We start from the raw sequence: 25,334 nt of genomic DNA on the forward strand, positions 1-25,334 counted from the left end.
GCCAGAGAGCTTTATCGGATCTGTCAGAGGAGCCTCGGAACAAGTCTTCCTTTCATCTGGCCCCGCTTTGAAGGAGGAAGGGCTTGCAGTCCCCTGAGAGGCTTTCCCATTAAAATAACCCAAATTGCAGTTGGTGATAGGATTTTCTTCTTTTTACAGATAAGAAAAATGAAGCTTGCACCAGGAAGTGATCTGTCCAAGTTCCCATGGAAAGTCAGCTGAGGGCCACACCCAGCCCCAACCTGCTTCCTAGTTCAGGGCCCTGGCCCAGTGCAGTGTACCTTAGAGCGGCACTGAAGGACAGAGAACAGGCCAGGATAGAAACACACCTACCCGCCTGAACTCAGCCTGGGCCTCAGCCACCTCTACACGGGTACCAGCTTCCCCTACCTGTACAGTCCCAGAGCCCCACTGGGCATGCCTCTGCTGCACGGCCAGCTGCTGGAGGGTGGACTCCACACCCAGCTCATCTCCGGCTCCCCAGTGCCTAAAGCTGTGACTGGCTTAGAGTAGGTGCTGAGAAATTTCACTGGATCCCTGCCCTCTTGAAGCTTATGTGGTGGAGTGGGGAGGGAGACAATAAATGAACAAAAAAGATAAGTAAAATACCACTCGGTCAGGTGGTGGTGAATGCTGTGGATAAAAAGAAATCAGAGCTGAGCATGGTGACTCATACCTGTAATTTCAGCTACTCAGGAGGCTGAGGTGAGAGGATTGCTGGAGGCCAGAAGTTCAAGACCAGCCTGGGCAACATAGCAAGACCAAATCTCTAAAAAAATAAGTTTAAAAAACTAGCTAGGCCTGGGGGCGTGTACTGTAGTGCCAGCTACTCAGGAGGCCAAGGTGAGAGAATCACTTGAGCCCAGGAGGTTGAGGCTGCCGTGAGCTATGTTCATGCCACTGCACTCCATTCTGAGCAACAGACTGAGACCCCATCTCTACAAAATATAAATAAATAAATAATAAATAAAATAAATAAAATAAAATGTGAACAGTGGATTAGAAGTCCAGGAAGACCTCACTGCAAAGTGGACATTTGAGCCAAGGCCTGAAGGAGGTGGAAAGGGGGCCACGTGGAGACCTGCAGGAAGGAGTTTGGTAAGCAAGGGGCATGATAATTGCAAGAGCTCTGATAATAAAGTCAAGGAGGTAGATGTGACTGCCCCAAATCTACCTGCTACTTTCTCAAAGAGAAACCCACTCTATTGTCCCAGCCAGCACACTAAAAAAGGGGGCAGAGAAAAGTGAGTTGCAGAGGCTCAGACACCCCCAAGTCAACTGTAGAGGAGGGCCCCTAAGATCACCACCTTCCCATTGACAGCCATGGGAGAAAGACCCATTGGGGTGGGGGCTGACATATACACAAATACGACTGGGGTCACCTCATGCTGGACCACCTTGATGTTCTGGAATGAACGGGCTGGTGGGAGGTTGTGGTGTCCTCTCTCTTTTTCCATGGTCCTAGGCTCCCAGGACCTGGCCTAGTGGCCATTAAGAGTCACTCCCCTTTGTATCCGCAGAGCACCTGACAGTTTTCACATACGTATGTTTAAGCCTCATCACAATCTTGGACGGTAAATGGGGAAAGCATCATCAGGCCTGTTCTACCCAGAAGGAAACAGAAGCTCAGAGCTGTGGTCACTCACTGGGTGACCTCAGCAGATTATTGTGCATTTCTGGGCTTCCATGTCCTCCCCAGTGTGAACTGAGAGTAGACTCAGTGTTTCTCCAAGTGTGGGGCAGAGGGCCAGGGGCTCGTAACCAGCTGGGGAGACTGTCAACGCGCAGATTCCTGTTCAAGAATACCTTGAGTCTAACCCCTCATTTGACACTGAAGGAGGAACCAGTGAGGCCCAGAAGTGTTCACAATTCCAGGTGCCCATCTTGGGAGAGTGGTGGTCTGAGAACCTACTTTTTTTTTTTTTTTTAAGATAAGGTCTGGCTCTATTGCCCAGGCTGCAGTGCAGTGGCACAATCTTGGCTCATCGCAACCTCTGCCTCCCCGGCTCAAGCCATCCTCCCAAGTAGCTGGGACTACAGGCACACAGCAGCCCAAGTAGCTGGGACCTCAGCCTCCCAAGTAGCTGGGACTACAGCCACACACCACCATGGCCAGCTAATTTTTGTATTTCTTGTAGAGATGGGGTTTTGCCATGTTGCCCAGGTTGGTCGCGAACTCACGAGCTCAAGTGATCTACCCACCTAGGTTCCCAAAGTGTTGGGATTACAGGCATGAGCCACCATGCCTGGCTGAGAACCTACATTTTTAACAAGCTTCCCAGATGGTTCAAATGCACACTTCAGTTTGGTAACTACTGTCTGAGAGGCTCTTTATAGATGCTTTCAAAAATAATGTCCTCTCATTTTATCTCCTATCCAAGAATTCCCCAAAAAAGCAGAGCTGAGGGGTAAGCTGATATTCTGTTCACCGTGTCTCACTGCCCCAAGAAGTTGAAGATCTAGTCCCAAACACATAACACATGCCTTGACAGGTCATCCACTGGTTAGTGCAATTTACAGCCTGGGGCTTTGTAAACCATCTCTGTCTGCCTCATTTAAACTTCAACCATCTGAAGAATAACGAATGTCCACAAAATAAAGAATGCCATCAAATTGTATTGATGTTTGTATTTAAAGGATTATGATGTCCTTAAAAAGACCTAAAATAATGAGTCATGAGAAGGCATACTAGGAAACCACGCTAACAAACTAAATATTAAGAATAAACTATAACATCTTATGACCCTTAGTCATAGATACTGGAGAATCCTCCTAACTTCGAGTAGGCTGAACCCCTTTCTTGAATTCTGTTTCCCAGATTTCTTTGCTTCTACTGCGAAAGTGAATTAATATTCATATGCATGTTGTAACCATAAATTCTCTTTGTGAACACAGTAGGCCCCATGGAAGTGGCGAATGTCAGCAATCAGCGTGGGCTGCTTCGCTAAGCTCTACTTTGTTTTCTTCCTTGACAGGGTCAAAGGGTGTTGGAGAAAATGCAGTGTCTGTTGACTACTGGTTTTTGACCAGGGATTTGACAAAGCCAGTTATAAGATGGAGCTCGGTTAGAATTGGGTGGGTTTGTGATGGGTTAAATGACTACAGTCCAATCAATATTAGCCTCATTGCTTTTCTTTTTTCTTTTCTTTTTTTCCTTTTTTTTTTTTTTTTTTTTTTGAGACAGCCTCCCTCTGTCACTCAGCCTGGAGTGCAGTGGTGCAATCACAGTTCACCGCAGTCTCAACCTCCCAGGCTCAAGCAATCCTTCCACCTCACCCTCCTGAGTAGCTGGGACCACGGATATGGACCATGTGAGGCCTTTTTTTTTTTTTTTTCTTTGTAGAAATGGAGTTGTCCTATGTTGCCCAAGCTGGTCTCAAACTCCTGAGCTAAAGGGATCCTCCTACCTCGGCCTCCCAAAGTGCTACGATTATAGGCATGAGCCATGGCGCCTGGCCCTAGTTGCATATTTTTAACAACTCTGTCTTTGGCCCTGGCCTTGGTATATCCATTAGTCTTTAAATTGATTAAACTTTGGAAGCCATGCTCACTGAATCTGCAGGAAACACAGGTTTGAGGAGACAGCATGTATGCTGAGTAACTGGATCAGGATGTTGACTAAAACCATGAATTGAATTCATCAAGAGGAAAACTAACTGGTGATAAACAGAAGACCTGCCCAAGACATCCCCTACAAAGCCTTAGGAAGAGTGAGGCCTGCTTAATGGTAGCGTGCAGGGAAGAGAGCTATAACTGATATTAACTTAGCCTTAGAATAATAATAAAAGAATATGATCTTAGAACGTATGAATAGGAGCATAGTACCTGGTATAGAAGGGGTGAACATTTTGCTCAATTCTTTTTTTTTTTTTTTCCTTTGAGACAGAGTCTCACTCTGTTTCCCAGGCTGGAGGCAGTGGCACAGTCTTGGCTCACTGCAAACCCCCCTTCTCAGGTTCAAGCAATTCTCCTGCTTCAGCCTCCCGAGTAGCTGGGACTACAGGCGCACACTACCACACCCAGCTAATTTTTTGTATTTTAGTAGAGACGGCTTTTCACCATGTTGCCCAGGCTGGTCTCGAACTCGTGAGCTCAGGCAATCCGCCTGCCTTGGCCTCCCAAAGAGCTGGGATTACAGGCGTGAGCCACCACGCCCAGCCAATTTTGCTCAATTCTGTGTTGGGCAGACCACTGCTTGGAGCCTCATCAGCACATGGAACATGTTCAGGAGAGAGTCACTAGGATACTGAGGCTACTCAAAACAAAAGTTTATAAGGCAGGACTGAAAGAATCAGATACATTTGGCCTGGAGAAATGAAATCCCAGTTCCCTGCAACCATGTGAAATACTGTCATGTAGAATTAGCCTCCACTCTGGGTGGCCCCAGAGAAGAGAACCAAGAAATCCCAGTGAGGCAGATTTTTGAAGATAGCAAAGATAAAGGAAAACATGATAATACTAAAAGTCAGACACAATGCAAACAAAAGGGCTGTTTGGGGGAAAAGGGAGCTTTTAATCTTGGGAGCAAGCAGGCAGAGTCAGGATGGCCTCTGGGCAGGGATATGGCTGAACAGACTCAAGCATCCCATGGAAGATTTAAGGTCCCTTACAAACCTAATATTTTATGCTCAATAAACACATGTTGGACACATGTTGAATAAACCCAGTCCCTGTCTCCTTGCTCCTCCCAGCCCCTGTCCAAATGGAAGATAATTAACATGGGATTTTACGTGAAGGGCAAGCAACTAAAGAGCAATTTGCTTGGATTCTTTAGGGCATTTTTTTCCAAAGCTCACACCTAAATTTAAGACAATTCAACATGATAATCTATATACGTAATTTTAGGGTTGTTCCTTGGGACTTGCACCTGACTCTGTTAGCCATTTTCTTATCACCCCACTGAATAAAACTGTCTCGGTTTTTTTCTAGAGCAAGAAAATGTCAATAATCATCACCCAAGATCAATGCCAGTGCTATCCATTGGGAATTCACTTTCTGCATTTCAGAAAACCAAGCCAGGCAACTTAATTTTAAAAGCATGGTGGTGGAGTCTTAGGTCCATGTGGTTTCTCTGGTTCTCAGTAGCTTGGGCTGCTCCTGAAAAGTCACTGCCAGTGGGTTGACAGACACTGTGGTTCTGGGCCCAGGATGCCACTTACTGTAAAATAAAACATTTCTGTTTCCTGCTGGTTGGCTCTCCTCTTGGCAATGTTGATCTTGCTCATGTAGGTCTCAGAGGCAGCCGACTTGACAGACTCTGTTGATCGACTGTGTTGGAAGGCATCGGAGACATCAAAGTCCTCCACAGTCAGCATGTCCTGTAATGTCTGCATGGTGGCATCCAGGGTTTTCCTAACCTGGAGAAACACAGCAGATTGACAAAAATCCTGTATTTTCATACTGCTGTTGACCCTTAAAATCCCTTTCCCAACTGTCGCTTTACTTCTTCCATGTAAAATCCCTAGGATTATAGGCCGAACAAAAATAATCCTTCTCACTGTATTAATGTGGAAAACACAAATTAGTCACCAGCCCAAAATCACACAGCTGGCTGGGATGAGAAGCCAGGTTGCCCAATTTGAAGACATTCTATGTATGGCTCCTGACAGAGAGAACCTTGAGGAATGTTGCAACAAATGAGGAACCCAGGTTTCTAGGTTTGCTTCTCTTGGCCTAATTATGTAACTCCAAACCAGCTCCTCCAATGCAAGGTGGTCAGTTGAATAGAGACAACATTAGACACGCTCTAGTTCTCTTCATTCAGAGAAGGGTAGAGACAAAGCTGACAATGGTGGGCAGCCATTCTTCGTGAACAAACTCTCCAGGTATCTGCTATTGGACTCCTATCAAAAGCCCAGCTGAGAAAAGGAAAACTCCAGGAAGACAGCTGCTGAGAAAAGGAAAACTCCAGGAAGACACACATTGTTCAGTTAGGACTCCAGTTTTTCTTCTGGAATTTCATGGGACCACCAGAAGCCTGCATGAGCAGGGTCCACAGGCCCTGACCTTACAGCACCCCTTTGCTGAACTGTGCCTAAAGGGCAGATTCTTTGCTTTGGAGGCTGGTTCCAAAAATAGTACCTGGAAAAACTGCCTCCAATGTTTGTTATAAAATTATTGTCACTCAAAGCCTATTTCTTGTCACTCAGACCTCAGCTTAAATGTCACCTCCTGGTGACATCAGGCCCCCCCCCGATATCTTCACTCAGTGTCTATTACTGTCTAATATTTTCCAAGCTCATTCATTTCTTGGCTTGTTTTTGTGTTTTGTAAATGAAAAATAAAATTCTAAGCCCCCAACCATCTGAATGGACCTCTCCTCTCGGTCAAGGGCATTCCAATGTTAACCTGAAAAACTAGTTCAGGCCATGATGGGAAGGGGGCGGCAAACCTACCTCATTATACCCTCCTCCTTTTTGGAATTACTGTTAGAACACTCTTTAAGTCTGATAGAAACATTTACAGTCTATCCTCTGAAGCCTATTACCTGGAGGCTTCATCTCCATGATAAAACTTTGGTCTGCACAACCCCTTATCTTAACCCTTTCTTTAGACAATAACTTAACTGTTTCAACCAATCGCCAATCAGAAAATCTTTGAATCTGCCTATGACCTGAAAGCCCCTGCTTCCAGTTGTTCCACCTTTCCAGACCAAACCAAGTACATCTTACATGTATTGATTGATGCCTTACATCTCCCTAAAATGTATACAATCAAGTTGTGGCCCAACCACCTTGGGTACATGTTTTCAGTATCTCCTGAGGGCCATGTTACAGGCCATTGGTCACTCATATTTAGCTCAGAATAAATCTCTTCAAGTATTTTACAGAGTTTGACTCTCTTTGTCAACAGGATGATAGCAAATCAGTGCAGTATTATCTGTCTTTTCTCACTAGAATATTCCCTCCCAGAGAGGAGGTGCTATGTTGTGCTGTGTTCACTCACTTTATTCTCTATCTAGAACAATGTTTGGTACACAATATGCGCTCTATAAATACTTGAATAAATATTGTTGAATGAATACATGAATCAATTCTTCTTTCTAATGCAGCATGACAGGAAGCTGAGGTTCAAAATTAAGTCTATTCAAGCTCGTTAGCAGCTCATACAGAGGAACACTGGCTTCATTCTCCTTTCTTTGGCCCTGATTTCCAATTTAAATTCCATTAACATTATGATCCATATGCTATTCCATGTAAACAATTTAAAATCCTTTGAGGGAAGATATAGGGCATAAATAAATAAAGAAAACACTCTGTTCATCTCCTGTCTCTTTCCAGGTTTGAAAAACAAATATATAATTTGTCTCCATACAACCTCCCCCTGGGGACTGCACTGATTTGCTATCATCCTGAGCTCCAATCTGTCTCACATTTGTCCTAGGTATGTCCTTTGTGGAGTTGAAAAGCAAAGTTGCCCTCTCTGCCCAGGATAGCACTCTTGAGATTTGAAGATCAGGACTGTGTCTTCCCACCTCCCCACTGTGACTGCACTTTCAAGAATAAACCTGCCCATGACCTCGAGTGTCACTCCCTCCATCCTGGTATCCTTTCTCCAGGGGCCGCCAGTTCGTTGACATCCTCCTTGGAGGAGGAGTCCAGGTTGGAAAAGGATGTTTCCCATCTGGCCTCTTCAGTCCACAGAATAGAGCCACTGCACTGGTATTTCCATCTGTACCCACTTGCTGAGAATCCTATGCCCCACAGCTGCAGAGGAGGGAGGCTGGGCCTGGTAAGACTGACCCGCTCCTTGGAGCTCAGAATCCATGTCACATTTAGTGTGCCCTGGGTTGTTTATTTCATTGTGTAATTTAAAATACCTACTGTTATTTCTAATGATAAAACAGAAATTCATTGCAGAAAATAGAAGAAAGCACAAAGAAGTAAACAGAAAGCACCTATCACCCCACAACCCAAACATAGCAACTAATAACATTTAAGCATTTCCCTCCAGTCTTTTTTCTATGCCTAGGAATATACACATGCTTTAGTTTACTGCAGTTATGGCAATACTGAACATACAGTCCTATTTCCTTTTGTGTTTTGTTTGTTTGTTTGTTTTGAGATGGAGCCTCACTCTGTCATCCAGGCTGGAGTGCAGTGGCGTGATCTCAGCTCACTGTAACCTCTGTCTCCTAGGTTCAAGCAATTCTCTTGCCTCAGCCCCCTGCCTTTTGTTTTTCTTCAATTTAACATCTTATAAGCATTTCCCCAGGCTATTAATGATTCTTAGTGTGTGTGGTTTTAATGATTGTGTACTATTCCATCTTATAAGTGGAACTATCATTTCTTATGCATTCCGTGGTACAAGTGGACTCCTTGGGACAAGCCAGGCCTTCCAAAGGAAATCCCTTATAGGGCAGAGGGGCTCACTCACCTCCTCATTCTCTATCTTGAGGGTGGCCAGTCTGGACTGCAGCTGGTGATACCGCATGAGCAGTTCTGTCTGGACGGGCTGCTGAGCGCTGACCTGGCACACCTGCAGGAATAACAGCCACCATCTGTGGTTGCCCTGTGCCCTCCTCACCTGTGTGGAGCTAGGGCAGAGGAGTGGGGGTGCTACCATTAACATCCCAATCACAGTCCAGGAAACAGGCTCCGAAAGGTTGAGTGACCTACCCAAGGTCACAGAGCTCATAAGTGGCCATGGCAACCAATGCCAGATGAGAACCAGGGCCTTCCTACTCAGTCTGCCCTCTTGCCATTGCCAGGTGTGGCCTTTCAGTCATGATCTACATTTGGGAAGCAAGTGAAGGTTTACAAAGAGCCTTAACATAATCTTACTAAGCAAAATTAATTGGTTAATTTCAAGGCAAGAAGTTGTGGCAAGAAAGCAACCACCTAAGAGAAGCCAATGGGAAAAAACCTGAATGGGAAACAATCAGGGCACACTCCCATTGTGCCGCAGAACGATGCTGCAGCAGGGCAGCTGTGAGACAATGCACTCTCACAGCTCAGAGCTCTTCATCCCCCAGCACTTGAGAAATGCTGTTCTCTCTCCGCCTTTTTTTTGTTTGTTTGAGACAGGATCTCACTCTGTCACCCAGGCTGGAATGCAGTGGCGCCATCGTGGCTCACTGCAACCTCCGCCTCCCAGGTTCAAGCGATTCTCCTGCCTCAGCCCCCCAAGTAGCTGGGACTACAGGCACCTGCCACCATGCCCATCTAATTTTTTTTTTTTTTTTTTAACAGAGACAGGGTTTCACCATGTTGGCCAGGCTGGTCTTGAATTCCTGACTTCAAGTGATCCACCTGCCTCGGCCTCCCAAACTGCTGAGATTACAGATGTGAGCCACCGCCCTCCACCTTTCATGTGGGACTCTAGTATCACCTGCGGGTTAGGCTGCTGGCAGGCATGTGCACCTCACCCCTTCCAGGATCACAGCTAGGATCACAAGGGACAGTAGGGCTCTCTGGACAGTATTAGTTATTTGCCACTGACTGGGCAACCCAAAGTTTATGGTCACCAGTGGTCACCACGAGGCCCGCATTTTCAGGTCCAGGTGATGGATCGAAAGAGTTGGAGCTGACGGCAGAGGGATGGGGCAGGCACAGCAGTGCAGCCCTGCAGAAGCAAGTGGGCAGAGCCATGCAGAGGGTCTAGCAAATGCCATCTTCTCAGATGCCTCCTTGCCCCTCCCCTCCTAGCAGGTGCCATGGACGGCCCAGCTGAGCCTCACTGGGACCCAGACGCTGGCTGGGTCAGGGACACTGTTGGAGTGGGTTCCCCCAATGCCCAGAGAGAGCAGTGACACAGATAAGCTCAGGCAACTATTTGCATAAGGGATTTTGTAAGCCTTGGGTAACTAGTAGGGCTGTGTTGGGGCCAGTCACAAGGGCCTTCTTCCCATTTGTTTTTCATTTGTTTGTTTGTTTGTTTGTTTTTTCAGATTGTAACAAGGATCTGAGCAGTACAAGCACTGAAGGAAACTCGATTGTCTGGCATATCAAAGGCTTGCAGTGTTGGAGGAAGGGAGTGCCCTGGTGGAATGCACCGGCCTGAATGGCTGTGGTGAGGCTACAGTGAGGCCCAGGCTTCCCAGGGACCTCACCTGGCCATCTGGGGGAAGAACATGAGCCTGTGTGCAGACTGGGGCTCCCTTGGAGTCTTCTAGACATAGCTGGGAGGGGTTGTAAAGGAAGCCAAGGTGCTGCAATTCTGCATGGGGGGCACTTGAGACAGTAAGATTAGGGTATTAGTGGTAAACTCCTCGGCTGGGGAAGCCCATGAACCAGGAGCTTGACCCCAGGCCTCGGATAGAAACTTCCTGTATGTGCTACCTGGGCTGATGTTCTGGAGCACATGGGGGAACAGAGGGAGGCAGCCCCAAGCCCAGGCTCCAGGGGGAAGCCTACCTCATCCCCCATGTGGGGCTGGAACTCGAACTTGAGTGGAGGGCAGAAGACTTGATTGCACATGTCCATGACTGTGTGCTTGTCACTTCGGGAATCCAGGTTGTCCACTGCATTCTCGATGACATCCAGTCCCTCGTGGCGAGAAGTCTCCAGATTGTATTCAGCTGAGAGATAGGTCCGGAAGGTGCGGGCCAGGCTGGCATGAAAGCCCAAATCACAGCACTTGGGGAGAGGCAACAACAGAAGGTTACAGGTGAGAGCCAGGATGTGGAGGGGTGGTCGCCGGCCACCACAATGACTTACAATTACCTCCCTTTCCACAGCTGAATCTTCCATCCCAGAGGCCCCAAGGCACTTTGGAATCTTACTGCACAAACCACACCACGGCCCTCAGCGGGAGTTGCGGTTGAGATTTGCGCAATAGCAGAACTAGGCTCCCTATATTCACCATCTTTCTCTTTTTTCTTTTTTCTTTTTTCTTTTTTTTTTTTTTGAGATGGAGTCTCGCTCTGTCACCCAGGCTGGAGTGCAATGGCGTGATCTCGGCTCACTGCAACCTCCGCCTTGCGGGTTCAAGCAATTCTCCTGCCTCAGCCTCCCGAACAGCTGGGATTACAGGTACCCACCACCACTCCCAGCTAATTTTTGTATTTTTAAGAGACGGGGGTTTCACTGTGTTGGCCCGGTTGGTCTCGAACTCCGGACCTCATGATCCACCCGCCTCGGCCTCCCAAAGTTCACAAGCGTGAGCCACTGCTCCCGGCCCATCTTTCTCTTCTTTAGGGTGGTGTGCATGCATCCCCTCTGCCTGGAATACTCTTCTTTCAGAATTCAGTTTAGAGGTCACTTCCTCCAGGAAGGCTTCCTTGATGTTCTCCCCACTCAGAGTTGGTCAGGTGTTCCTTCTCCAGGGGTCCACATTTCCCTCTACCTCCCTCACTGTGACCCCTGCCACTTAGTATCAAAATCATCTATCAACATGTCCTTGGTAAGGTGCGCTCCCCGAGGGCCAACCCAATGGCTCCTGCACCTCAAGTTCCAGACAACAGCACGTGCTCCATCAATATATGGTAAATGAATCAATAAAAGGGCTGAAAGGGCAAAAAGGAAAGTTGAAAAGTAGGAAAGAGGAAGGTCTGTCCTTGGGCCATTTGGGAGCTCCCTCTCCTTGCGATGCTGAGAATGGGTCTCCCTCTGGAGCCATGGGAAAAGCAGGAGCCCCCTGACTTCCCGACAGGATACACCAGGAAAAGAGCCCATCAACCAATACCGAGCCTTTACTAAGCATGGACAGGGCCAGCTCCCCCATCTGTGCAGGAAGGGGGACACGAGAGAAACAGTCCTGGCTCCTACTTAGATGACAAAGAAGCCCTCCCCAGCGCCTCCGCTCACAGTGTTCTTTCTCCCAGTCTGCTTGTCTCTGTGGTGTGTCCTGCACAGCTGGTACTTGGGAGTCAGTGTTCCATTCTCCATTTGCTTAAGCTGCCCGATTTCTCCCGAGATAACCTCCCCACACAAAGCTGATCTGCATAATTAAGTCTGCCTCATTCGCTACTTTCTTTCGCATGTATGTGTGTCTGGCTGAGTGGCCCTAGGGGCGCTAAACATATTACCAATAACATCTCCTTTACCACACTGGGAAATCCCCCAAGGCATGAACTGTGTATGGTTCACCCCTGAATCCCTCAAACCCAGCAAAGGACCTGGTGTCCAGGAAGGTACTTGGGAAGTTGGCACTGGATATACGACTGCCCAAGTCAACTGCACTGGGGCCACCAGAGGCCCATGTCCCACCCATGAAAATAGACACCATGAGGTAACACTCATTTTCCTGCTTCCAAACATTCACTGCCCCTCCCCTCCGGCAGGGCTCAAAAGACCCCTGGCTACCCCAGAATGTCAGCTAAAGACAAAGACCAGCCCCTCCTTCAGCCAGTGACGTGCGCCAGCCCAGATGTGGGCCCTGCTCAGTCCCAGACTCCCCAGGGAGCTCACATCGATCAGATCGGAGACGTCATGGATGTAGTATTTGCTTATAGCTGCGTTGGTGGCTGCCAGATTGAGTAAGTAGTCATTCCGGGCCTTTGTGCATTTCAGCTTGTTTTCAGAGTACTTGGCCTGCCTCTGGAAGAAGAAAAGAGTAGACGTAAAAAAAGCCATTTAAGAGGACGGGATTTGTGATTTTTTTTTTTTTTTTTAAGAGACAGGGTGTTGCTGTGTCACCCAGGCTGGAGTGCAGTGGTGTGATCATAGCTCACTTGAGCCTTAACTCCTGGACTCAAACAATCCTCCCACCTCAGCCTCCTGAGTAGCTGGGACTATAGATGCATGTCATCACACCTGCCTAGTTTTTGTTTTTAAAGTTTTTTGGAGAGAGTGGGGTCTCACTACGTTGCCCAGGCTGGTCTGGAACTCCCGGCCTCAAGCCATCCTCTCACCTCAGCTTCCCAAGTGTTGGGATTACAGGCGTGAGCCATAATGCCCGGCCCAGTGATTTTTTTTTCTTTATAGTAACTTCCTGCCACCCAAGCCCTGCACAGACACACCTATGGAAGACCTCCAACTGCTAGATGAGTAAGGGTTGGACCTCGACTCAGGCAGCCCCTTTACATTGCACCTGCACAGCCGATGAGGACACTAGATAAGCAGCAGCCTCCGACTGTCCTTGCTAGGGTAGCGTGTAAATCAGATCCCTGGCCGGGAGCATTGGCCTGTAATCCCAACACTTTGGGAGGCCAAGGCAGGCATATCACCTGAGGTTAGGAGATCAAGACCAGCCTGGCCAACAGGGCAAAACCCTATCGCTACTAAAAATACAAAAATTAGCTGGGTGTGGTAGCCCGCAGCTGTAGTCCCAGCTACTTGGGAGGCTGGGGTAGGAGAATCACTTGAACCCAGGAGGCAGAGGTTGCAGTATGTGGAGATTGCACCGCTGCACTCCAGGTCTAAGTGACAGAAGGAGACTCCGTCTCAATCAATCAATCAATAAATAACACCCCTACCCAGCAACCTCCAGTGACGAACCAAACTGTTGCTTGCGCCTGAGAAGCCCTCCATGGCCTGGTCCCATCCACTTCTCAAGCTCCACCTTCCCCCATGCTCCCCCTCACTTGCTCAGCCTCCTTGATTCATCCTTTAAGACAGCAAGTTCATTCCTATCTCAAGGCCCTCAGACTCATGGTTCCCTCAGCCTTGGCCTAAGGTTTTGAGGCCAGATTGGCCTTCAATAACAAGCTTATCTACCTCTCCCATTCCCTCTGCCCACCCCTGCCCGACTCTTTTCTTTATAAGCACTTCCACCACCTGAAATTGTTGTTTTTTGTTTTTTTTCCCTACCCTTTCATTTATTTGTTGATTGTCAGTGACCTCCCATTAGAAAATAAGTGGGGTTAGGGACTTGATCTACCTTGTTCATTGCTAGGTCTAGAGCACCCAGAACTGTCCCTGCACAGGGTAGGTATTCAGTCATTTTCAGTGACTGGAGGACAGGAGGGAGGAGGATGACTGGATGGGAGTGGTGGGGAGAGGCGGGGTGAGGTAGCCAGAGCAGCCCATCTCAGCTGGGACCCAAATGCCTCCCAGGGAGCTGCTCCTCTCTGGGCCAGCCTGGGAATGGAGCAGGAAAGAGTAAGCGGGCTGCAGAGCTGTCCCCTGCTCCTTGCAGACTGATGAGTCCCATTGCTGCGTAAAAGTCAGGTCTCTGTAAATAAATGGTTTTCCTCCTTCGCCTAGACATTCTTACACCTTCCTATTCCACAGTGAGTTCTCAACCTTTTAATTCTCTTCAGAGATCTCTAACTTTTCTCCAGGGTCGTGGCAGTTACATCCTACACCAGCCACGCACCCAACTCCCACAGAGAGTTTTGATATTCTTGGCCTATTTCCAGTGGCCCACTATGACCATGACCCTGAGACCATGTTTAGCCCTTCATAGACTCATAAAATGTTATACCTAGGAAGGTTGTTAAAGGTATTTTCGTTAAACTCATCTATTTTATAGGTGAGGAAATAAGAACTGGAGAGAAGTGGCTTGCCCAAGAGCCAAGTAGCTAATCGAACTAAAAATAAAACTCTGAACTAAAAATCAGCCTCCGGACTTCCAGTCAGCACTCACTCTACCTCTCTGTTTCTCCCTGTGTTGTAGTCCTATCATTCCCTGCTTGGTTATTTTATTTTATTTTTATTTATTTTTACTATATTCACAGAGTCAGACAACCATTATCATTATCTAACTTTAGAATATTTTCATCATCCCAGAAAGAAACCCTGCACCTATTCACAGTTACTCCCCATTTTCCTCTTCCTTAGCCCCTGGAAACCAATCATCTATTTTCTATTTCTATTGATTTGTCTATGCTGGACATTTCATAAATGTAATTGTACAATATGTGGCCTTTCGTGACTGACTTCTTTCATTTAGCACACTGTTTTCAAAGTTCATCCATGTTGCAGTGTGTGTCAGCACTTCATTCCTTTTCATGGCTGAATAATACTCCATCACATGGATATACCACATTTCATTTTATTCAACCATTCATCAGCAGATGAACATCTGAGTCATTTCCATCTTTTGGCTATTATGAATAATACTGCTATTCATGTACAAGTCTTTGAATGGACATATGTTTTTATTTTTCTTGGGTGGATACCTAGGAATAAAATTGTTGAGTCACATGGTAACTTAGTCTATGTTTAACATTTAGATTGCTTTCCAAAGTGATAGAATCATTGTACATTCCCTCTAGTAGTGTGTGAAGATTCCAATTTCTCCACATTGTTACCAATACTTCCTATAGTCTGCCTTTTTTTTTTTTCTTTTTTTGACAGAGTCTTGTTCTATCACCCAGGCTGGAGTGCAGTGGCGCAATCTTGGCTCACTGCAAGCTCTGCCTTCTGAGTTCACGCCATTCTCCTGCCTCAGCCTCCTGAGTAGCTGGGACTACAGGCACCCACCACCATGCCTGGGTAATTTTTTATATTTTTGGTAGAGACGGGGTTTCACCTTGTTAGCCAGGATGGTCTCAATCTCCTGACCTTGTGATCCGCCCGCCTTGGCCTCCCAGAGTGCTGGGACTACAGGCATGAGCCACCACGCCCGGTCCTAGTCTGCCTTTTTAAGTCTAGCTATCCTTGTGGGTGTGAAGTGATACTTCATTGAGTTTGATTTGCATTTCCTTAATCACTAATGATAGAGATAATCTTTTTTTTTTTTTTTTTTTTTTTTGAGACAAGGTCTCACTCTGTTGCCCAGGCTGGAGTGCAGTGATGTGATCATGGCTCACTGCCACCTCGACCTCCTCAGGTAATCCTCCTACCTCAGCCTCCCAAGTAGCTGGGACTACAGGCACATGACACCACACCTGCCTAATTTGTCTATTTTTTGTAGCGATGGGGTTCTGCCATATTGCCCAACCTGGTCTCGAACTCCTGAGCTCAAACAATCTGCCCACCTCGGCCTCCCAAAGTGTTAGGATTAGAGGAGTGAAGCACCATGCCTGGCCCAGACAGTATTTTCATGTACTTGTTGGCCACTCGTACATGTTTTTTTAAGAGCAACATCTATTCAAATTCTTTGCCTTTTTTTTTTCCCCCATAGAGATGGAGTTTTGCCATTTTACCCAGGCTGGTCTCGAACTCCTGGGCTCAAACAATACTCCCGCCTTGGACTCCCAAAGTGCTGATATTACAGGCATGAGCCACCGTGGCCAGACCTACAGCACTGTTTTTAACTAAATCTGGATAGGGTTTCACGATTCTCAGTCCAGCGCTCTGGGCAATTGATCAGAATTGACATGAGAGATGAGACGAATTTGCCACTCCTGTCAGATTTCAAAACTGCAGCTCAGAGAGGTGTTATAAAAGTGGCATTTTCAAAACCCAGCCCATCTGACTCCGAAGCTAGAATTCCTTCCACCACACCCTACTAAAGGACTTTTCCAGAATCAATACACAAGGATTTTAACTCTCTCATCTTTGAGTTGGCAATGGAAATTTTGGAATGAGCCCTTCACCAGGTTTCCAGGCGCTGGTCCCTCTTGTTGAGACACATTCAGTAATCAGTTCCCACCTCACCCCCAGCCCTTACCCTTGGCCATTAAATTGGCCTTTGGAACAAGCCCCTGCTCCCACTAATGCCTGGTGATTCCAGGTCATCTGAGAAGGTGCTTGCTGGGTGTGAATCTCATCACAGTTCAGCTTACTTGTGAGTTGAGCACCTCGTCTGCCTGCTGACTTTAGCATTAAGCCAGGCCTAACCAGTGCTAGCAGGGGCACGTCCGGCCCTGCTTCCACTAGAACACCAATCTCCAAAAGATGAGATACTGGCTACATTGTCCCATCCCCCGTACCCACCACCACCCCACTGGGATATGGGGAAAAAGGGGAAGTCTAAGGCTGTCCGCCAAGAGCATGGCCCTCCCCTTTGTGCCCTGTCCCCAATTGCTCCCAGCCCAGGGCCCCCACTCGCCTTCTCCTTCATCTTCTCAATCTTCTTCACAGAGCTGCGGCGCTGGGGCCGGTCCTCGTGCCGGAGCAGGTTCATGCTGAGGTCTCCTGATTTATTGAACTGCTTCTCCTCCTGCTTCTCGGCCTCCTTCAGCTTGCTTTCTGCACTGATGCTCTCTGCATGGTACATGTGGTAGGTTTTCATGACCTGGGGGCGCACAAGTAGGGGAAATCAGCACCCAGCTATGACCCACCATGGCCTTCCCTGTTGCTCCTGGCTCCATACCAAGTTCTACGCTCTAGTTGGCCGCTGCCCTGGTCCCACAACACGCTCTGGGCACCTGCTTTCCTTTACTTTTGCACAGACTCTCTGAGGACTGGATATCATCAACAACATCATTAAACCCTAACTAAGAGCCAGGCATGGGCTAGTAAAGAGGAAATTTAAAAATAATAAATAAATAAATAAATAAATAAATAAATAAGGAGGAAATTTAAAAGGGTAACCATAGCTCCAAGCATCTGGGCACTGTCAGAAGTGACAAGGCAAGCCCAGCCCTTGCTCAGCTATCCTCTCTAGCCCTGCCAGCAGTGACTGTGGCATCCCTCCCTCTCCTCCCAGTGCCGCAGGGATAGCCCCTCCTCACATACCCACGGGAATTGAATGGGGAACATCCTTCTTACACATAAATCATTTTCTCAGCTGTTTCCTGAAGTACAATGGGCTGCAAATGGCTCTGTACCCAAAATGAGTAACATTAAGTAACCCAATAGATATTCTATGCTCTCTGGAATAAATTCATCCTTGCCTATAAAAACAATTCCTCCTTGGCTCAAGCCTGTAATCCCAGCACTTTGGGAGGCCGAGATGGGCGGATCACGACGTCAGGAGATCGAGACCATGCTGGCTAACACGGTGAAACCCCGTCTCTACTAAAAATACAAAAAAATTAGCTGGGCGAGGTGGCGGGCGCCTGTAGTCCCAGCTACTTGGGAGGCTGAGGCAGGAGAATGGTGTGAACCCAGGAGGCAGAGCTTGCAGTGAGCTGAGATCCGGCCACTGCACTCCAGCCTGGGCGACAGAGCGAGACTCCGTCTCAAAAAAAAAAAAAAAAAAAAAAAAAAAAAAATTCCTCCTGTAATCCCAGCACTTTGGGAGGCCGAGGCGGGAGGATCACGAAGTCAGGAGATCAAGACCATCCTGGCTAACATGGTGAAACTCCGTCTCTACTAAACAAAATACAAAAAATTAGCCAGGCATGGTGGCGGGCGCCTGTAGTCCCGGCTATTCGGGAGGCTGAGGCAGGAGAATGGCGCGAACCAGGGAGGCGGAGCTTGCAATGAGCCGAGATCGTGCCACTGCACTCCAGCCTGGGTGACAGAGCGAGACTCCGTCTCAAAAAAAAAAAAAAAAAAGGAAACAATTCCTATAAAGCAAATTGCACTTTGCTACTCTACTTCCATAATAGAAAATGAATATTGTTATTACAGGGGAAATTTCTGAGCCAGAAGAAATTCTAGACATCATCTAACCCAACAACCTTTCAGTTTGACAAAACTGAGGCTCAGAAGTGCCAAGTATCACCAAGTATCAGTACAGAGACACCAAACTTTACATCCATGTATCCAGGATCACAAGCAAAATATAGAACTTCCGCTACACCAGAAAGATCCCTCATGCCCCTTTGCAGCCAATACCTGACCCCACTCCAGCCCCAATCATAGGTTTGCCTTCTGTCGTGTGTTCCAGAATCCAGTTCCATGGAATCATACAATATAAAGTCCTTTGGGTCAGCCCTCTTTTTACTCAGCATAATTTTTCTGAGATTCACTGATGATGCTGTACATATCAGAACTTCTTTTTTATGGCTAAGTATTCCATTGCATGGTTATGCCACAATCTGTTTACTTAGTCATATGTCCATAGCTACTCGAGGTGTTTACAGGTTTTAGCTATTTTGGATAAAGCTGCTATGAATGCTTAGGTACATTTCTTTGTGTGGACATGTATTTTCATTTTTCTTAAGTAAATACCCAGGGGTGGGATGAAGGGTCATATGGTAAACACATATTTAACCATACTGGACATCTGGACTCTCACTTTTAATCCACCACTTTTTCTACCAGATCATCCTAGATTGTCTGTATCATTTTTTTATAAATAGAGATGGAGTTTTGCCATGTTGTCCAAGCTCATCTCGAACTCCTGGGCTCACGTGATCCTCCCGCCTCAGCCTCCCAAAGTGCTGGTATTACAGGTGTGAACCACCACACCCAGCCCTTAATGAATTTCTTTAATTCATTACCACTTTCTGAGCAGGCATCAATACTTTTAGTAGCTTGAACACTGACTGGGCTGCTCCATACCAATAGCATTTTTGCTGGTCCCCAACTAGAAATGTACTTTTCTTTTGCAATGCCAAGTATATGATCATCTTTCTATGCTAAGAAACTTCTGGAATCCATGGCTCCTGGGCCTTGTTCATTCTCTCCTGTGGTTTGGATTACTATAACAGCTAATAGAATAAAGGCTTCCCCCTGGGAATGAAATGTGCTCCTATCTAACCAAGCCCTGTAAGTCGGAGAACTCAGAATGAATTCCTGGCCAACCCTAAAATCTTATTCCTTGTCATTTGAAGTGCTGTGAAGTGAGTTTATTAGAATGAGGAATTCTGTGCCTTTTTTTAAAGACAGAGTTTCACTCTTGTTGCCCAGGTTGGAGTACAGTGGCACGATCTCGGCTCACTGCAACCTCCACCTTCTGGGTTCAAGCGATTCTCCTGCCTCAGTCTCTCAAGTAGCTGAGATTACAGGCGCCCGCCACCACACCTGGCTAATTTTTCTATTTTAGTAGAGATGAGGTTTCACCATGTTTGTCAGGCTGGTCTTGAGCTCCTGATCTCAGGTGATCCACCCGCCTCGGCCTCCCAAAGTGCTAGTATTACAGGTGTGAGCCACTGTACCCAGCCTCTGTGACTTTTATCATTAAATCACAGCACTGATTCATTGCTCAGAAAGCTCTCTTTGCCACAGCCCAGGAGTCAATGTGGCAACATCTATTGCAGATCATAGAAGGTAGGAATATGGACAAATGTCTGGGTTGAATCCTGATGCTCCCACTCGCCAGCTGTGTGGCTTTGGACAAGTCACACAACCTCTCTGACCTCTGCTTCCTCATATGTAAAACACGGATAATAATAGCACTTACTTCCTAGGCTGCTTGTGAGCACTAAATGAGTCAGTTTCTGTCAAGTGCTGAGAACAATACCTTCCACATAGTAAGAGCCATGAAGGTATCTATCAGGTGCTACCACCACCATCATCATCATCATTATCATCCCTGATTTGGGCTCAGGGTTTGAGAACCTTAAACATGCTCACTTGGAAATGCTTACAAGCTCTGGAGAACATTAACTAATGTAAAAAATATATATACATATATATTTTAAGCCATGTTTCTCCTTTCTTCCTTTATCCTAAAAATCTCCCAAACTTGTAAAACAATACCAAGATTTAAAATGCAGTCAACTTTTCTTCGTGGGTCTTGGTGGAAAGATTGCTTCTCTGCATTGCATCCATTTTTGTTCATTTGCAATCTCTCTAAGACTCCTAAAAACCCCCTTCTTGCTGATTTCATCCTCTCTGTATGCCAGTTCCACCAAGATCACATCCAAATAACTCAACGGACCAGAAAATGTGCCATATTGATGCGTTCTCGACATCTAGTGGCCAAAAGGGGTGACTGCAGACTTGCAGATAATCAAAGCAGGTGCCTATTTTGATGATCTTCATGCCTTGGTTTAAAGGACACTGGGGCCTGTCAGAGGTGGTGGCAGCAGGAAGAGCATCAGGATAAATAGCTAATGCATGTAGGTGATGGGCCGATAGGTGCAGCAAACCACCATGGCACACGTTTACCTGTGTAACAAACCTGCGTGTCCTGCACATGTATCCTGGAACTTAAAATAAAAATAAAATAAATGAGTCCATTGAGTCATTTGGATATGGTCTTGGTGGAACTGGCATACGGAGAGGATGAAATCAGCAGGAAGGGGGTTTCTAGGAGTTTTAGGGAGATTACAAATGAGCAAAAATGGATGGAATGCAAAGAAGAAATAAAATAATACAAAACAGGTGTGGCTAAAGGGTGGGAACACATGTCGCAGCTGTCTCCAGGACTCCACCTTCCCCCTTCGACATGTCCCTCCACATCCACAGACAACCCTGGTTTCTTTGCCTCACCACCATATTGCTGGTGTTTTTCATGTCTGGATCCCATCCCTGTCTGCGTTCAACGATTCCTGCTACATCTCCTTTTTCTATTTTGGCTTCTGAGTCTGCCTGCCTCGCCACGAATCTGTCATCTGCGCTGGGTAGTTCAGGGGAAAAGACAGCCTTTCTATTTACAGCTAGATCTTCCTGTCCAATCACCATGCATCCATCCACTCACTCAAGGTCAGCAGCCCAGCTGGGTGTTCTCAATTCGCACATATCCTTTGCCTAGTTTTCTTTTTTTATTTTCTCTCCCTTTACATCATTTTCTACTCTTCTTGAGCCACAGAGTACTCTTCCTGCGCTCTGACAGGCCAAACTTCCCAGGATAGCCTCTAAACTTCATTCCAAAAATCCCATGGAGAAGATAACCCAAATACCCTGGGGCCAAACTCCCGTGATCTACTTGATTCCTGATTCCAAGAATAACAGTGAACTCCACTGCCCAGGGTCACTTATGACAGACAGCTGCCACCAAAGAGTTCACCTGGAGGTTTCTCTGAAAGGATTCTATTTGTACCCAGAATCCTCTAGATGTTTTTATTTAATTACCTGATACATGGGCTTCAGCATGAATGGTCCTTAGCTCAATAGATGAGAACAGTTGGCTCAATATTGCCAGTCCAGGATGCATTAAATAATATTTAACCTTATCTATTACTTCAAAGTTTGCACACCTCTTTCTAGGAGCCCTTCTAGTGAAGGAGCATTTCAATGAGTCCTTTCCCCAAACCTGGGAGGCAGTGTGATGACAGTAACAACAATGATAGCAGCTAGCATCTATTGAGCACTTATTACATGCCAGGCCTTGCTTTATGCACTTTACCTATATTAACTCATTTATTTCTCACAAAACTCCTATGAGATAGGCATCCTATGATCCCTGCTTTATAGATGAGAAAACCATGGCCCAGAATAGGTCAGTAAGTTTCTCTAGGTGAAAAGCTGGTAAGTGGAGTCAGGGTTCAAAGCCAAGGTGGCTGACCCCACAGCCTGGGCCTACTGAACACACGCTTGTTTTGCTTCCCCTGTACCCCTTTCTCAACTGTAAAACAGGGGTGAAAGGCTCCTCCAGCCCACTGGAATTAGGGAGACTTGGTTTTGAGACTCGGCCTTCCCACTACTTGCTGGGTGGCTGTGGAGAGGCGTGTCCTTTCCGTGCCCACCTGGTGAAGATCAGAAGGGGGTAGATGGGGAAAGTGCTCTGTCAACTGCAAATTGTCAAGTGACCAACTGCCAGCAGCAGTGTGCCTGGGGCTGGGAAGGGGCAGAGGCAGATGCAGGAGCTCAGCTGAGGCCAAATCACCGAACTGGGGATGTCTGAAGGGCCCCTCAGAGGTACCCATCCGCCTGATGCCAGCTAATGGGTTCACTTTCCAGCCCTCCAGACCCTATTCAGGGAGTCTAGGGAAGGACCTCGTAGGGACGTGTCACTTAAGATCACTATTCTTGGACCCAGTTCAGTTGCATGTGTTCTCAGAATGTAAGGGCCAAAAGGTCCTCCATAACTCTTGGTGTCCTAGCCCCTCACTTAAGGAAATGGAGGCTCAGAAATAGCAAGAGTGAGCTGAGCGTGGTGGCTCACGCCTGTAATCCCAGCACTTTGGGAGGCCAAGACGGGTGGACCACAAGGTCAGGAGTTTGGGACCAGCCTGGCCAACATAGTGAAACCCCGTCTCTACTAAAAAAATACAAAAATTAGCTGGGCGTGGTGGTGGGCGCCTGTACTCCTAGCTACTCAGGAGGCTGAGGCAGGAGAATCGTTTGAACCCAGGAGGCAGAGGTTACAGTGAACCGAGATTGTGCCACTGCACCCCAGCCTGAGCGACACAGCGAGACTCTATCTCAAAAAGAAAACAAAGAAAAGAAAAGAGCAAGAGTACTGTCCAAAGTCACACAAAAAGCCAGGCAGAGCTGGGACCGCAGGCCGGGTCTGCTGCCCGCTAAGCATTGCCTCTTCTGGTAATCACACTGCTTTTTGCTTTGCACACATTGCCTTTTGCCTCTTCCCTGATCCTCAGATTCTGAAAACAGCAAAGTTTTATCTGCACCATCTTTCAGCCCCTCATTTAGATGCAAAAGAAGGCAAACAGAATCTGGAAGTTAACAGCATCCATAAAGGGACACCTGGGGCAGGATAAGGATCAGTTGTTAGAAAACAGCTTCTCAATGTTGCAGTCCCTGTGTGCTTCTTCCACCCTGCAGACAGGGCTGTCCCTGGGCACAGTGGCTCTCTGCTTCCAGCATTTGTGTATGGGTGAAACCCTAGGCTAGTGCATGACCAAGACCTCCTTGAAGGAAAAGAGAAGCAAAGTCCTGAGGCCAGGATCTTGTTCATGATAGTATTCTCCATACCAGAGCAGAGCCTGTTACCCAGCAAGTATCAATATATATTTGCATGAATGAATGACTCTGGCTGGACTGGCTGGATCAACAGATCAAAAGATCAATGGATCAATGAATATGGCTGAATGGATGGGTAGATGGATGGATGGACAGATGAACAGATGGGTGGGTGGGTGAATAAATGCAGGGATGGGTAGATAGAAGGGAGAGTGGATGAAAGGGAGAAAGGAAGAGAAGAAGGCAGGGAGGGAGGGTAAAATGAGGGAGGTACAGTTCTATTGCCTTTGTTCTGCTGAGCATAATTGGAAGTATGGAGATAGCTGTACTGTCAATCACTAAATATTTATTGAGCAGTTCATTATGTGCCAGGTACTATGCTAGGCAAAACTACAGTGTGTAAGACATGCAGGTCGCCACCCTCATAGGATCCACACTGTAGTAGAGATACAGGCAATTGTACAAGTGATGATCACATGGTGTGATAAGTGCAATGATGAAGGGAGTCCTAGGCACTATAGGAAGGTTTCCTGGAGGAAGTGACATCTAAACTGAACACTGCAGGAAGAGTAGCTGTTAGATGGGTGAGCAGGGCTTGGGGTGGGGGTGGAGTGTCCCAGGCAAAGGGAGCAGAGTGAGCATTAGCCCAGGGGAGCAGGAGGCAAACAGGACTGAGGAGCAGCTGATAGCTGGAGGAACACCAGGTATGTCTCAGCACCAGCCAATGGAACCACTTCCTCATCCTCCCCCAGGGACTCCCCCTCAGTGGACATCTGTTGTTTTTCTCTGCCCAGATTCATCCAGTCTTCCTTCTTTGGGAACAGCTCCCCTAATTTTATTTTGAGGAAATCCCCCCAATTCCCCTCCACTATTCTCAGTACATGTGGTTCATGGGAAGCTGACATCACCCTGCAATCCTGGAGTGGCCATGAGACCCTGGCCTGGCCAATCCATAAACTTATGTTCATCTGACAATAGGAAGCTCAGCTAGGCCATTAGATGCTACCCTGGGGCTTTGCTGGAAACACTGGGAAGGGAGTGTTCTCTTTCCACTGGAGGATGGGGAGAGGCTAATGGGAGGAGAATTTGTAGTACTAGGGACCACCTTTGTCACCACATGGGAGAAGCCTGCCAGATCACGAAGTCCATGTAGAGGAAAACAAACCAGAAATGGGAGACTGATTCCCAAAGGTGGATAAATGGATGGATGGATGGATGGATGGATGATGGATGATGGATGGAGGATGGATGGATGGATGGATGGATGGATAGGTAGATGGATGGATGGATTGGAAAGAGTGGGGAAGGAAGGTAGGAAGAGAGGGAAGGAGGGAAAGGGGTAAAATGGGGGAGGCATAGTTCTACTGCCTTTGATCTAGTGAGTATATTGGTGGGGAGAACAGCTACACCTTCAATTATTAAATATTTATTTATGTGTCAGGTACTATACCAAATGCACTACAGTCAAAATACAGTATAGAAGACAGATGGGGTCTCTGGTCTCACAGAGTACATGCTGTATTGGTGAGACAGAAAAATCAGTGTGTGAGCCCCTGGATCCAGCTAGACTTGTGCGACATGTTCATGTGATTCAATAGAGTGTCATTTTTATCTAAGCCAGTTTGCACTGGATTCCAGTCCCTTGCCACTAAATGAATCCTAAAAGGCAGACTTCTTTCCCTTTGAGCCTTCCCAACTACCCATATCAGTCCTGATCCCAACCGGCCAGGCTCAGTGCAGTGACTCAGGAGCAGTGCTGACTGGGCGGAGGCTCCCTCCCACATCCCAGGTGCTGCTTCTCACCACTCTAACTGCTGCTCCTTCTGCCCCTCTCTGCACCCAGGAACTGTCGACTGTTGATCAGATACCATCTCTTCTCTGGCGCCTTCCTGATGCTCAGGAGATTTCATCACCCCCTCT

The 25,334-nt window shown here is 47.1% G+C and overlaps 1 protein-coding gene across 5 annotated transcripts in view; it reads right to left on the bottom strand.

Moving 5' to 3' along the window:
* The window catches only part of SRGAP3 (SLIT-ROBO Rho GTPase activating protein 3), a 321,293-nt gene that overhangs the window by 63,013 nt on the left and 232,946 nt on the right, over window positions 1-25,334 (bottom strand). For all 5 annotated transcript variants that reach the window (XM_050778617.1, XM_050778616.1, XM_050778615.1 and 2 more), the window contains exons 5-9: window positions 16,822-17,007; window positions 12,351-12,479; window positions 10,356-10,577; window positions 8,377-8,478; window positions 5,160-5,357 (exon numbers count right to left, since the gene is read on the bottom strand). In XM_050778617.1, the coding sequence (XP_050634574.1) occupies window positions 5,160-5,357; window positions 8,377-8,478; window positions 10,356-10,577; window positions 12,351-12,479; window positions 16,822-17,007 (837 nt within the window). The remainder of the gene's footprint in view (window positions 1-5,159; window positions 5,358-8,376; window positions 8,479-10,355; window positions 10,578-12,350; window positions 12,480-16,821; window positions 17,008-25,334) is intronic.

The sequence above is a fragment of the Macaca thibetana genome, chromosome 2 (assembly GCF_024542745.1).
Source record: "Macaca thibetana thibetana isolate TM-01 chromosome 2, ASM2454274v1, whole genome shotgun sequence".
Lineage (NCBI taxonomy): Eukaryota > Metazoa > Chordata > Mammalia > Primates > Cercopithecidae > Macaca > Macaca thibetana.